The sequence below is a fragment of the Crocodylus porosus genome, unplaced genomic scaffold (genome assembly GCF_001723895.1).
Source record: "Crocodylus porosus isolate Cpor-Errol unplaced genomic scaffold, CroPor_comp1, whole genome shotgun sequence".
Lineage (NCBI taxonomy): Eukaryota > Metazoa > Chordata > Crocodylia > Crocodylidae > Crocodylus > Crocodylus porosus.
In genome coordinates this window covers 8,234,625-8,249,220 of record NW_017728933.1, presented here as the reverse complement: position 1 = coordinate 8,249,220, position 14,596 = coordinate 8,234,625, and the positions used below count along the sequence as shown (strand labels likewise).

Sequence of the window (14,596 nt, the reverse complement as noted above, 5' to 3'; positions counted from 1 at the left end):
TTCAGGCCGGGGGGTGCCTTGTGGAGAACAGGGCAGTAGCAGAGGGGGCAGGGGCTGCTCCTGGGGGCATCCAGCCTGTGGGAGCTGGACCCAGGCGAGACTTCTGCCGCTGTCTTGCTTGTTAGCTGGGGCAAAGGGAAGGTGGGTCAGAGGGCTGGGGGAGCGGGGAGGGGACCTTTCGAGGGAATGAGCCTGCAAGGGGATTTGATTAGACTGGCAAGCCACATGCAGCAGGCTGCTGCCTTCCCTCCCCACTGCGTGCTGGGATGCTGCTGGCAGTGCTGCTCCCTGCCTTTAAAAGGAGACAGCGGGAGCCTGGGAGGAGGCAGGACATGGGATAAATCATTAGTGGCTTGGAGAAGCTCCAGTGTGGGAAGAGAAGCGGGGAGGGGAGAGTGCAGAGGGAGCATGCTGAAGGCTGGGCAGGACTGGCTCGCTGTCCCCCAGCATCTTGCTGTGGTCATCTGATCCCAGCAGTCTTTCCTGCCCAAGCGCAGGGGGGCTGGACCTGATGATCTTCCAGCCCCTAACAACTATGCAGTACCGTAAAACAGAGGGGCATTCAGGGAGCTGAAGGAAAGGAAGCTGCAATACTCGCTGGAGATCCCCCGGGCAGTACTTTGCTCTCACTTGTGCCCCAAGCAGAGCTGCATGGTTAACCCATGTCCCCTCCCTGGGCTGGGAGCTGCACCCAGCCTGCTGCAGTAGCTGCGGGACCCCACGGTGGGGCAGCAGCAACTGCCTTGCGCAGGTGACTGGCAGGGACCTGGGCAAAGAGCTTCCTGCTTCCCAGCTGGGCTCCGCTCGCAGCCCTACGCACGGTGTGATGGAGCCCAGCTGCCACGCCACGAGTCCCGGCCAGTCAACGTCTGGCCACCGGCTGCGGCCGGAGAGGTCCTGGCCGTGGCATCCAGCCTGTCTGCAGAAGGGAAAGGGCCTCCGCGCAGCTGTGGCTTGGGGTGGAGGTAGCGGCGCTGGGCAGGGGAGTCCATGCACAGCTGGCTGCTAAGGGGCATGTCCGGGGCTGCCTCTTCTGCCAGCAGAGCTCTTGGGGACAGCTTTGTACCAGGACATACAGAGCTGGGTACAGACCAGTCCTTACCCCCTGCCAACTCTTGGATGGCTTGAGGAGCAGCCTTCCCTTCCTGTGCCTGCAGACAGCAGCGTGCCACTGACTGGTCTCCCTACCGCCGCCTGCCTTAAGCATCTCTCCCTGCCCTGCCTTGAAACCATCCCAGCTCAGGCCAACCCCACCTTTGTATTTAAACAGCCAGCTCCTCTTGGCCCGTCCCTGGGGATCTGTGCTAGCCCGGCCCCAGGACTGGGGGCCGCGTGCTGAGTGATGCTGCATGGAAAAGGCAGTGGGCCGCTGTTTTCAGAGGCAAGGTGCGGAGCTGCCACGGGGCAGAGGTGGCTGGATTAACCGCTTCTTTCTACTTGAGAGACGGCTACTTGGAGCACCGGAGGAGGAAGGGCTGAGGCAGGGGTGGGATACTGCTCATGTTGCTGGGTCTGCATAGGGAGCGCAGTCCCTTCGAGGATACGGCTGGTGGGGAGGGCGTCATGATGTTGCTCATTCTCCAGGATGGTTGGACTGACCCGAGGGGTTAGGAAGCCTCTGGCTCCTAAAGGGCTAAAGGCCATCCCATGAGCCATAGGGTCTTTGCCCGATGAGCCCAGTTCTGGGGGCACCAAGTATCTGCAGCAGCAGAAGGCAGCGCTCAGTGGGTCAGTTCCTAACTTGCTGGGAAAAGGTGGGCACCCAGGGCCACTGCCCAGCCCAGACCTTGGCTGCCATGGGACTGAGCAAGCGTCCAAGGCTGTTCCTGAGCCCCTGGGAAAGGAGTCAGTATCATCACTCCCTTCTTGCTTCAGAGATGGGGAAACTGAGGCACAGGGAGCAAAGGGACACAGCTTCCCCAAGAAGGACCGGACAGAGGCGAAGTGGAGAAAGAGGCCAGGGCTCCTGGATTATAGCCCCCTATGCCGAGAGCCGCTTGCTTGCCGGCTGCCACCTCTACCTGCCCCACATTCTCCGGGTGCGTGGGCACGGCCCTGGCAGGTGCCGCTGAGGACAGGGCTAGGGGCCCTCCCCCAGCCCAGACGCTGGTCCCAGCTGTGTCAGCTTGCCGGCCTGTGCCAGTCTGCAGTCAGCAAAGCTGTAATCCTCCCCTGGCAGGAGCCCAGCACTGCAATTATCTGGCTGACCTGAGCTCGCCTAGCCAGAGAAGTCTCTTTGCAGCCACGCAGACCTGCCGCCAGGGTCCTGTCCTCCCCAGCCCAGCCAGCTGGCTCCCTGTTGCTGCAGGCAGAGGTGAGAGCAGAAGGGAGAAGCAGCCGGAGAGGATCCCACCAGCTCTACTCTGCAATTTCCCCTCCTGCCAGGCACTCTCAGGACAAAGTGGCAGGTGCTGGCTGGACCCCAGGGCTGTGCAGGTGAGTGATGTGCTGAGTCCCCTCCAGATGTGCTCCACCCCGGCCTGGGGTCCATGCACCCGGGTCTACCCTGATGTACAATACGCCCTGTTCCCCGGTGACCCTTCAGCGCGGATGTGGAGCCCGGCAGCCCCCCTGCATGCAGCCCCTCTGGCTCAGGCTGAGTGCTGCCAGGGTTTGAACGCCGCGCTGTGTGGGACAGTGTGGGATGCACCCACCCCCACTGCCTTCCTTATGCCCCGTTGGCTGCTGACCAAGGACTCGGCCCCCGCCCCAGGGGATGCCCTGAATAGCTGAGCACTCAATGTTCCCTTTGTTGGGGTTGCAAGAGGCCACTAATCTGCATGGCCCGCAGTTCCCTAATCAGCTTCCCAGAGCTTGGTTACTTAGAGAGAGTATTAGAGGGAGCAGTGAGGGTCAGGTCACTGGCCTGAGTGAGAAGCTCCCTTCTCCTCCTCCTCTCCCTGCATCTCCAGCCCTTACCTCAACCCACCCGAACACAGCGGGAGAAACCAGACATCCTGTCTCCCAGCTCCTGCTTGGCTTGCTAGGCTCCAGGCCCTTTGCACAGCTGGGAATGCAACCCTGTCTCCTTGTCCTCCATTACTTGTTACGCTCTGGTCCCATCGCATGGATCCGTGCATGGACCCCAGGCCCCCCGGGTGGGCTGGGTCCATGCGCACATGGCATTGTGCATGGGAAGAAGGGAGCTGGGTTTCTCACTCTTGCTCTTTCATCACTGTGACCTTTGCAGGGAGGAATTTGGTCAAGTTCCCCTGTCACATTAACATCTCATAGACGGAAATACAGGGGCAGCGTCAGTGAAGGGCTTTGGGACCTGGGGGGTGAGCTGCCAGGGCCAGGATTCCTGCATGCCCCGTCACTGGGCTAGATGAAAAGTGATCCCTCACAGAGCCTGGGCGGTGCTATGCGTGGCTCCCTATGGTCTGGGGCAGCAAGTTCGTGGCCGTGTCATAGAAAGGGTGGAAGATGCGGGGGGGCAGACCGGGAGGGGAGCTCTCCAGCTGGGGAAAAGGCAGGGGGTACGCTGGTGTGAAGGGGGCTCCCTCCGGCTGGTGGAGCTGCGGGGTCTGTGCTGAGCTCCAACAGCAGGGTTTCCAGGCTTTTCTTAGGTACCGGGCAATGCTGCTGCATGTTGGATTGTGCTCGCAGGGGCTGTCTGGGGTGTTCGAGTGCTCTTCCGGGCCTTTTTCCTGCGTGCTTTAATTTATGCATGTGTGGGGGTAGTTGGGGAGGGGGATGTCTCCTGCCTGCCACACCCCATGCTCTCTGCTTCCTGCACTGACTCAGATGGCAGAGCTCATTCAAAGCCCCTGCTTTCCGGAAGAGCTCAGCACCCAGCCTCTTGAGAGAAGGTGGTAGCCCAGCCAGCATCACAGCTTTCCCCCAAGAAAGGCAGGCCACTGGGTTCCTGCTTTCCTTCTGTCTCAGCCACATTCACCTTCCCGTAGCTGCTGTAGGTCCCCCGACAGCCGTGCCCGAAGGGGTCTTCAGTTTGAGACCCCCAGCTGCTTGACAACTTATCCAGGTCACCCCTATTCAGCGAGTGCCTGTCCCTGGAGCCATGTGCTGGAAGCCAGAGGTCAAAGGAGCTAAGGATGGTGGTTTATTCATTAATAGGCTGCAGAGGCCAGATCTGGGGCAGCCCTTGAAGCGGGTCTGGCCCCGGGCCCACAGGAAATGAACTCTGGCCTCCCCAAGCCCATCGGCCCCAGACCAGCTGGCATGTGCCGGTGCCTGGGCTGTGTCTGTGCGCCTTAGTACTTGTGGGACTGGTCCCTCTTCGCTACCATTGCATCCACAAGTGGTCGGTGCCCTAGACTTCAGGCCAGCGGTCCCGCCCTGCAAAACAGCTGGCCTTTGGGTGGCAGAGCAGCGGGCAGGTCTGTGCATGCAGCCGTGGTGTGTCTGAGTACCCAGCTGTGCCGTTCCCCGCACGCTGTGCCGGTGGGTGCCGCGGTGGTGCATCTCAGGTCCACGCGCGCTCTGCCAGCCTGCATGCGACAGCCCTGTCACCTGCGCTGCTGTGGGAGTCGGGGGCAGCCCCCGTGCCCCCTGGGGTTGGGTTTGGTACATGAGGAGGTCTCCTTGCCTGCCAACAAAGCTGCTCATTTCCCTGCCTCCTTTGGGTGAAACAGGCAAGCGATTGATCACAGCCCCCTTCCAAGGCTGCTGTCCTGCCCTCCTCGGTTGTCTCCTAGACTAAACAAGCCCCCAGCCTTGCCCCTTGCCATGCTCTGCAACCCTCTCCCCGCTCCTGCAGATCCCCCGACTCTCCAGCCTCCCTGCTCTTCCCTGGAGCGTGGTGCCCCAGCGAAGGGCTCAGCACAGCCCGACGCGTCTCGCCGATGATGCTCCTGCTAATGCCTCCCAGAATTAGCCTGGCCTTTTCTGTCGTAGCATCCCGTTGCTGGCTCTGGAGCAGGCTGCGATCCACTCTGATCCTGCCCCACTGCTGCCTGCCAGTCCCGCATGGTCTTGGCATGTTGGGTTGCATGCGCTGAATTTCTGGGCTGCATCAGGATCCTTGGGCGTTCTCATCTTGCTCCCAGCCCTCAGGGGCAAGATGCCGGCAAAATGCTGAGGGCCTTTGCTTTACCCCAGAACTACCCACACCCCTGTCAAAGGGACCCTGTATTGGAGAGGCGCCCAGCCCCCAGCCCCAGGGAGCTCCAGGCCCTGAGTCTGGCTCAGCTTCCAGCAGCTGTGGCCCAGGGGAGCTGTGTTCCCGCGTGACATGGGCACTGAATGGCAGCTCAGTTCAGCGCACCTTGCTGCCTGGCTGTGTTGTGCCCTCTCCCACCTCTCCTTTCCACTCTCTCACCTCCGTGTGCCTCTTGCTCTTCAGTCTCCCTCCTCTTTCTCTTTCTCCCTTGCTCCCATTCACCCCCCTCTCCACCCCCTCTCTCCCTGCCTGAGTCAGCTGCTCCATTGAGAGGCCATGTGAGCCTGCATACACATGGCTCGCAGCGCTGCACAGAGCTGTATTTTTAGCAGACGGTATCAAAAGCATAATTATGTCTGTTGTTTAAATGCAGCCTCTTTGTTGGCAGCTTGCAGAGCCTTGGGCTGGCTTGCAGGCTACGTTACCAGCCAGGAGGGCAAGGAGACGCAATGAGGAACCCCAGCCCTGGCTGCTTGGAGACTGCTTGAGCCCCCAGGGTCCCAAGGGGCAGGGAGAGAGGGGCTCGCCCCTAGGGCTTGGCAGCAGCTTCCAGGCAGGTAGGAGGGAAGCCCTGCCACTCCCTGCCTGCTGGAACAACCCTGGGTGCCTGGGAAGAGGCACCAAGGTGAGCTCACACCTGCCAAAATCTCCCACCCCTGGCCAGCAGAGCCATCTGGGGCTAGCTGTGTGCTTTGAAGCGTGCAGGCCAGTTTGGGGATGAGGGGCACGCGCGGCAAGGGGCGGCCGGGACATGCTGGGGATGAGTGAAATGGGGTTGGGGTGGGGTTATCCGGAAGCGGGTCACAGCTTGAGATGGGTAGAGGAGTTTGTAAAGGAGCAGGGAAAGACACATGCTCCTGGCTCTGCCCTAGCCGGAGACCGACTTTCTTTGCCCCAGGGCCTTGTTGGCTACAGCGGTGCTTATTTGGCTCTGTAGGCCTGAAGCTGATTTCATAAGAGATCTGCCATGGGCTGGTACAGGGCAGTGGGCAACAGAGGATCACCTCCTCTGGGGCAGGGCATCTGCCAGGCTGTCATGGCAGAGCCAACCCTGCCTTGGGTACCAGAACCGTATACCCACTTGTCTATAGCACTAGTGCCCCCAAGCTGTGGGGCGCTCTGCTTGGGCATGTGCGATGGAAGAGAAGAAGGGGTAGGGGAGATGGGGCTTCCCCGCTCTCTGACCTCTGCCAGGTTCATGGATCATACCCCCGGCAGCCTGGGAGTGGAGCAAGCCGGGCGGGTACGAGGAGTCCTGAGTGCCAGCCTCTAAGCTGAACTCATCCCTGCAGTTGACATTATATGCTCTGAACACTAGGCTTCGTGGCTCTCCCAGAGGGAAAGCAAAACGAGGAGGCTGGTCTCGTGTATCCCTTAGTTAGAGCATGCATCTGGGTCTCAGTTCAGTCCTCAGCAGGAACCACAGGCCCCCCGGCCCCCTGCCACTAGCCACTGCCAACCAGCACGTGGGCGCGGGCTGCTCATGCCTCCCGCTCCTCAACACTTTGCAGGTGATGCCCTTGATGCCATGTGCCAGAGGGAAAAGCTGAGGACGGGGGGCACCACGGCTCCCCAGAAACACGGGTCACCCTGGGAGTGCACCTGCGGTAGAGAAGCTGCGAGAGAAGCTTGGATGCCGGAGCTACTGGAGTGTGAGTGCCCATGGCTTGGCTGCGGGCATGGGCTGGGTACGGGGTGCAATGCCTGGGCCAAGGGTGGAAATGCGATGCCTGGCATCTGTGGTTGTCTGTGCAGCGGCTGCACTCTCTGGCCCTGGAGGGCCCTATGCCCCTACGGTGCTTGTGCGGCAGTTTCTGCTCCTTAGCGGGTTTTGGTACAGCCGTGTGGGGCAGGAACAACGTGAGGTCTGTGCCGTTCAGCCCAGTGGGGTAGGGAGGCAGGTTTCAGATGCATTTAGCTGCTAGGGGGAAACAGGTTCTGGAAACACAAGGGATGAGCCTCCGGTGAGAGCTGGCGAGGAACAGACGCCCACATGCTAGGACAGCGGATCCAGAGGGAGCTGGGCTCTGGGACCTGGCCATGCCCTCTGTGGGAGACTTACTGCAAAGACAAAGGGAGCTCTGGTTGGCTTTTTGGGGTTGAAACCCGTTCTCACAGAGAGATTGGGGCACCCCTGAGAGAGGGAGCAAGCAGGGGGGCACCAAGCTACGTGCCGTGGGGTTGTATGAATCCCCGGCGAGAGGATTCCCGAAGCTATTCTGTCTGTCACCACAGAGATCTGCCTGATGCTCTGCCCCTCGCACACACGCTCGATCGATTTGCCTGGCTATCACCAGACATCCCCCTTCCCCACTGTTGATCACCATGAGCATGCCTCTCTCTGACCATCTCCACGTGCAATCGTGTCTCGGCCCGTGCCCTGCCATCTGTCTCCGTAGGCACTCATGTCTCTCTCTTGCTCTCTCCCTGTCTATTTTGGGTGTCTCCGATGCTCCTCCCTAAGCACAGGCATAGCTGTAAGTTTTCTCTCTGCTGTGAGTTCACCATCTGCCTCTCCAGTGCAGCTCTCAGATAGGGGCCAGCTTCAGTATGCCTCGCTATGTGCTGCAAAACCAGACCAGTTGCAAAGTGCTATAGCCAGGTGCATCTCAGATAAGCATGGGCTGGCTCCAGCTTGCTGAGCTTTCAGTTCTCAGCTGAGATTTCCCCCTTTCCTAGGGTTGAGCTGTGGCTTGTACTTGTCCCTTTAGCGCCCTTAGCTCGGCTGGGACAGCCTCGGAGCCCAGCCTGCTCCCTGGGGATGTCTGCGGTGCTCTGCATGTGCCTGTTGGTGTCTGGAAGTCGTGTTTCAAGACCAGGCATCACTGGCATGAATCTGTGATGTAGCCCACTGCTGGACTGGAGCTCAGAAATAAACCAGTGGGCAATGGGTTGCACCTGATGCCAAAGGGGCACGGGACAGTGACTTCCTTAGAGTCCAAACCCTGCAACACACACACAGCATCCAGTTAATTAGTACATGTGCGCTCCAGACAGGCCATGTCCAGTCCCCCCCTCCCTTCATTATAGGCAGGTATTAATTGGCCCCCTTGTTTCCTGGCTGAGCCATGATGCCAACGAAGGAATGAGCCGGATAGAGGGAGCCCCTGAAAATGTGGATGAGGCTCATTCCTGCGGGATGCTGCCCTGTGCAGCTGAGAAATGAAGGGTTAGGCTTTTCGGGGGGTCTCCACGTCTTATGGACCAACCAGACAGGCGCTCCACAGGCTGTGCCCAGCAAAGGGGCTCTCTGAGTGTCCCTCCAGTGCTGGGACAACCCCCCCACCCCTTACCTCAAGGATCCCTATGCCGGTCGCCAGCAGCTCATGTGGCACAAGTCTGCTGACCAGCACCACACTTTGGGTTGGTTTTGAGCCTCTCACCTAGTGGCTGGAGCTGACGAGGAGCCAGAGGTCCTCTTTCATGAGAAGCTCCTCTCTGCTGAAACATTTTCTCCCTTGCAGAACTGATAGAAAACAAACGAAAATTGGAAATACCCTGAGTTTCTCCCCCTCCCAGCTTGCAACTATTTAATTTTAGACAGGTCAGAAAGCTAGGTTTTGGTAAACACGAGGTTGGGTTGTGCTTGGGGCTGGTGGGAGCATTTGTCTTGCAGAAATAGTATTTTTTTTTTAAAGGGATCGAAGCCCAAAGCTGTTTTGGAAGGGGAAATGGAGACTCGGAGTTCCTGTTCCACGTGCTGCGTCCCATCCCTCTTAATGGCTTTCCATGGAAATTGGCGGGGTCACGGAGCGGGTCCCTTTGGGGGAACTGGTATTTTCCCTGCAGGGAAATGTTTTGTCAGATGATTCCTGGCCAGCTCTATGCAGAGAGGCGGTACAGCCAGTGCTGGGGACCCCCATCCCTGCTTCCTTGGGTTTCTGCCCAGCCTGTGAGACCTGCCCCGATGTGCTGAGGGAGGTGCCGTGGTTGCAGAGGGGCTGGCCTCATTGCCCAGTGCCCTTCAGAGACCAGGAACAACTTGTGGCTGGGTAGCTAGGGCCTCACTGCCTGCCAAGCCAATCCCCAAAACAGGCTTAGCTCCCGGGCTAAGCCAGAGAGAGCAGCCAGTGCTGTGCATCTTGCAGCAATTGCTCCCATGCAGCCTCAGATGTTGGAAGCTTTTTTTTCCTGGAGAGAGGAGGGAGCTGGCTGGATTATCCTGGACTCCTGCCCTGGAGATTTTCAGCTGCCACCTACGTAGCCACTGGTGTAGGGCAGGGAGTCCTCCGTGTGTGCGAGAGGGATGTGCCACGCTAAGGCCTGCATGGTGGCAAGGCAGATAGGGCCCTGCCGCGGGTCCCGAGCGGAGGGTTTGGGTTTTGCCCGAGGCTGCTGCCCCCAGTCCATTCAGCTCCAGGTTGCCGCTTGCACCTGGGCGTGATGCTGGCCGTGCGGCTCCATTGTGTGCGCTCAGTGACAGGAACGGAGGCAGCCCCACCTTGGCAGGCAGAGCTCTTCTATCTCTGAACTACCCTCTGGCCTCCCCTGTAGCCCTGGCACCCGTGCTCCCCCTCATAATGCTGCTTTGCATGTGTTAGACCAGCTGTCAGGGCACCAGGGTGGGTGGTTGTGCAGGGTTGGCATGGGTGGGCAGTGCTCCTGCAAACCAAGCCCCTGAGCACCCATCATGACCAAGGAGCCCTCCCTTCCCTTCCCTGACCTGTGCTGGGGTAAGGAGATGACTGGTGACCTGGCAAGATTAGGAGGGACGGAGGGAGGAAGTGCTTGGTGTAGCGGGGCTGAGTACAATGCAAGTCCTGGCTCCCTTTCCTGGGGAGGGATTAAGGCAGGGCTGACAAAAGGCACTGGACAGCGTCCAGCTTGTCCTTGGAGGGACGGACAGAGGGAGTCATGCAAGTTCCTGCAAGCTGGAAGCCCTGGGTCAGGCTCCTCTGGCCTGGTAGGACTCTCCCCATGTCCCTGACTGCCATCGTAAGCCCTCATCCCCTGCGGAGAGTGTTTGACTACATCAGGGCATGCGAATCTGGTTGGGGGGGCTGGCATCAGGCTGCTGTAGCGCCCCTGTGCCCAGAGAGGGGCTCTCTGTTTTGGCACATTATGCTGAAACAAAGACCCTTTGCCCTGATACCCCGGGACTTCCCATGCTGAGAGCCAGGCGCATCTCTTTAAGAGGTGTTGTGCATTTAGAAAGGTTCATCCCTTTGGGATCCCCAGATTCAGGGTCTTCTGGGATGTATTGCCAGCAGGGAAGCTCCTCCTCATGTGCAGCCCCACCTGCAGTTTTGCCTTTCCTTGTTGCATTGATCCAGGGCCTCAGTGGCAGAGGGTAAAGGAACAGTGCCTTAAACGCCCAGCTTTACCTCCTCTCTTAGAGAGAGGCGGCAACTCCAGCGAGGACTGGGAGCTGGGACTCCTGCGTCCTTGGTCTTTGGAGGGCAATGAGCCACTGGTTAGTTGTGGGGGCTTGGGTGTCAGGACCTCTCTGCATTTTGTTCTCAACTCTGGACAGGCCTCTCGGGGAGGCGCGGGAGATGGTGGCCCCCGATGCCTGGGTTCTCGTCTCAGTTCTTGATGGGGGTGGGAGTGGGCAGCGTGACATGCTGCCTGTAGCGGGGGGCGCTGAGAGTCAGAGCCGGTGCCCGCTGTGGAGGTGAGCGCGGCACCGCGGTGAGAGCGATGGTGCGAGACGCAGGGCTCCGGGCTCTGTTCCCTTCCTCCTTCCCTCTGTCACAGCCTCACTGGGTGGCCTTGGGCCTCTCCTTTCACCTCCCCAGCGGTAAAGTGGGCGTCATGGTGCTTACTCATTCGCCTCCCAGGATGCTGGGAGCTGGCCGGCCTTGCGGCTTGCCAAGTATTGCAAAATGCTCTCCGGTGCCAAGGAGCAGCTTTCCCATATATACCTCCTCCTGCCGCTGCCCCACAAACCAATTGCCCCCCTGGCTTCCCCCCTTCTCCCCTTAGGAGCGCGAGCTTGCGTGCACGGCTCCTGTTCAGCAGCTGCCCGGGACAAGTGAGCCAGGGCTGGAGGGGAGCGAGGCTGCCAGAACAGTTGGGCTGTGGCCCTAATTCCCAGAAAGCTCCTCGTGTGGGAGTGGATGTCCTCCCGTGCCCTCGGCTCCGCTGCAGCTCCCAGCCTCCTGAAGCTTTGACGTTGTTCAGCACCGGGTGCAGATGAGCACCAGCTTTCTCGTCCATCTCAGCCAGGGCTCGGCAGGGGGAAGGGGAAGGGGAAGGGGAAGGAAGAGCACTTTTCCTCTGCCCCCCACCCCTTCTTGTCCTCCTCCTTCCTCCCTCCTTCATCACCTTCACCTCGGGCTCGCTCTTTCCCAAAGAGGCGCAGGGACAAGCAGAACTTGGGCTCAGGTAGGTGCAGGCTGGGCTGGGCTGGTTTAACGCGCGCGCGCGCGTGTGTGTGTGTCTGATACCTGGGGGGGGTGCAAGTGTCAGTTGCCTAGGGGAAGTGTGTGTGTGTGTGATATGTTTAGGCTCTGTGCGTGTGTGCGTGCAGGGAAGCCTGGGCTCTGTTTGTGTGTGTGGGATGCCTGGTGTGTGTGTCAGATGCCTAGTGTGTGTGTTTTGTGTATGTGTGTGATACCTGGGTTGTGTGTGTGTGGGGGGGAAATGCCTGGTTTGTGTGTGTGTGTTTTGTGCATGTGTGGGACATGTGTGGGGAGGGACATGCCTGGTTTGAGGGGTGTGTGTGTGCGTATGTGTGTGCACGCGTAAGCATGATGCCTGGTGGTGTTGGAGGGGGGATCTCCAGGAAGGATCTGTTTACGGGGCTGCAGGGGGTTCACAGAGCTGTGGAAAGCCCAGGGCATGGTGATGGTGGGGAAGGAAATAAAGAAGCAGTGGAGGGAGATCCCCGGGGGGAGAGGTGGCGAGGAGAGACCCTGGTGTGCCATTTTGCTTGAAAAGGGAGAGGAGCAGAGGAGGGGAAGCTTGGCTCATGAGGTCATCGCTTGTGTTATCTGCCCCCTACCCCACAACCAGTTTGGAGGCAGCACAGGCCCCCCCGGTGCCCACACACCCCTGGGCTTTGCAGGGGCAGGGGCAGGGGCTGGCTCTGGCGCTGGCTCGCAAGGGCCTGGAGGGCAGCGGGTCAGCGTGGCAGCCCTGCTGCCTTCTGGGCAGGGGAAGCAGGGGGGCGGCTCGGGTCAAGTCAGACGTGCGGCTGCTCTGTTCTTCCCACCCATCTCTAAGGAGCGAGAACAAGTTAGACACTTTAGTCCCTGCTCTCTCCTCCCCGGCATCGATGGGGGTCCAGGCTGTGGCTGCAGCTTCCCTCCCCTTCTCCTGCTCCGCTCCCTTCCAGCAGCCGAGGGCTGGCCGAGCCGTGGTGCTACGCGGGGTCCCCGTTCTGCCGTGGGAGGCTTGAGTCCTCTGCTGCGGAAAGCCAGGCAGCGTTCCCAGTGCCTCCGTGCTGCTGTCATGCCCGGGCACCCCCACGCTGGCACCAGAGGGGTTAAGCAGGGTGGGGACACCAGGGTTTCTAATTCAGGAGCCTCCGACCTCATGCTGGGTGGGTTGTATTTCTTCGGCTGCTGTTTGTATGGCTTCGTGGCAAAGCTTCCTCCATGTGCCTGCAGTCAAAGCAGCAGTGCCCTGCGTGGCCAGTGCGACCTGCTCCTAGCTCCCAGAAGAGCGGCCGTCCCTGTAAGCCCTGACCCACATCCCCAAGCATTCAGCACAATTGGGATGCCCCCAGGCAGGGGTCAGTGCCACCCAGCTCACCTGGCCTACTTCTATGGGCCTGAGTTAGCCCTGGGGCAAGGGGCAGAGCCCTGGGACACCAGGGCATCTGCAGTAATTTAATGCAAGGAGTTGGACCCTGTGGCTCAGCCAGGCCTGGGGCGGTGTAGGATCAGCCCATCACCTCTGAAGCCTCTTGAGGGCTGAGCGGGCTTCAGGGGAGATGTCTGGTGAAGGAGATGCTTTTCCCTGGCACCCACAGGGCAGCGCAGTTCAAACTGCTGGCCATGGTGTCTGGTTATACCCAGGAAGACTGCATGCTCCGTTGCAGCCCCCTCCTTTTAGGCTGCCTGCAGGCGCTGGGCTGGGCTGCACCTCCAGCTGGCTCTAGAGGGGAACGGGAGCCCAGGATGGTACTCAGGAGCTGCTATCCACAACTCAGGGTGGCCTAGGGCATGGCAGGAAACTCCTCGCTGTCCAGCTTGACCACAGTGGGGCCCTGTCCACTCATCCCTGCCCCAGACCTTGGTGCTGTGAGGCTGACCCTGCTGGCCCTTAGCCTTGCTTCCCCTTCAGATGCCCTATGCCCTTATGTCTCTCTCTGCTCTGATGGCCAGTTTCTGCCACCTTGTGCCCCAGCCACCCAGGCAGGGTCTTGGCTGCCCCACTGCTCTCTGCTAGTGTATGCAGGCTCTGGATGTCTCGCAATGGGGCCTCCCCCTTGCTTGATCCTTTCACACTGTTGTAATCAGTGCTGTTGTTTGATCAGTTCATTACCTGTGCTTTTTGCTTTGCGAAGATAATTTTGCAACAATTAAATATAGTTAATAGGCAACAGCTTTAATAAAGGTCCCTTCCAGCCCCTTACCATCTATGAAAAGACAATAACATTAGGGCCCAGCTAAACCGACCACCTTCCTCCTGCCCACCCGTGCCCATGGGGTTTGGTATAGCTGTGATCCCAGCAGATCCCTGGGCTCAGCTGTGCTGCTCACAGCTCTGTAGGTACCTCCACACCTGTCCTTGGTGAGCTCCCTGAGAGCTGGCAGGCTGCAGCTGCCCGCGGGAGACATATAAGGCAGCCCCCCAGCACACAATGTCCTTATCCTCCAGCCAAGGGCCTGTTAACACCTCAAGAGAATCCCCTTCCTTGTCCTCTCTTTCTCCTCTTGACCGGACAGAGGAGTGGGTCCCAGGTGGCCTTCATGTGTCATGATCCCTGGGGCTGCTCTGGCAGCCCAACCTGGAGAGAGGCACCAGTCGTGTCCTGTCTTTACACTCCCATTGCACTGTTGGGAGGATCTAGTCTTGGGAGCAGCTGGAGCCCACGACAGGCAGAGTCCTCTCCAGCAGCCCAGAGGGGAGCACAGAAAGCCACGAAGTGCAGGTGTGGGGCAGGGCGAAGGGGCTGGAAACCAAAGCTGTCCTGGCTCCAGTGCTTTGCGGGGTCATGACAAGACTTGGCAGCAGGGCCACCATCGTCAGAGCCTGGTCTCTGTTTTCTTGGCACGGGGCAGCTGATCTTTCTTCTCTGCTGAGTTTGAGTCACTGTGTTTGCTTAACCCTTCTCTGGGCAGCTTTGGTGCAGCGTGGCACATTGGGAGGCAACTCAGCCAAGTCCAAATGCTACCTCTTTGTTTTCCACCTCTTCCAGGCGTACAAATCTTTTGCTTTGCAGGAGAACTGCTCTTTTGGCGTGGTTCAGTAACCGCCAAGGTACAGTGCTTTAAGCCCAGTTTATGAAAATGGGAGTCTCCTCCCTTGCTTGCTCCGAGGTCCTCGTGGCAAAACTTGGGGGCATCCAAACCCCGTGCTTCC

General features: G+C 59.6%; 1 protein-coding gene across 7 annotated transcripts in view; it reads left to right on the top strand.

Annotated features, from left to right (window-relative positions):
* The first annotated feature begins 6,632 nt into the window (after window positions 1-6,632).
* The window catches only part of HR (HR, lysine demethylase and nuclear receptor corepressor), a 27,491-nt gene continuing 19,527 nt past the window's right edge, over window positions 6,633-14,596 (top strand). For 4 of the 7 annotated variants that reach the window (XM_019546156.1, XM_019546153.1, XM_019546158.1 and 1 more), the window contains exon 1: window positions 11,047-11,449. In XM_019546156.1, the coding sequence (XP_019401701.1) occupies window positions 11,258-11,449 (192 nt within the window). In that variant the 5' untranslated portion in view covers window positions 11,047-11,257. Of the gene's footprint in view, window positions 6,775-11,041; window positions 11,450-14,596 lie in introns of those variants that run through there. The other 3 variants (XM_019546159.1, XR_002103051.1, XM_019546154.1) reach the window with 3 other exon arrangements.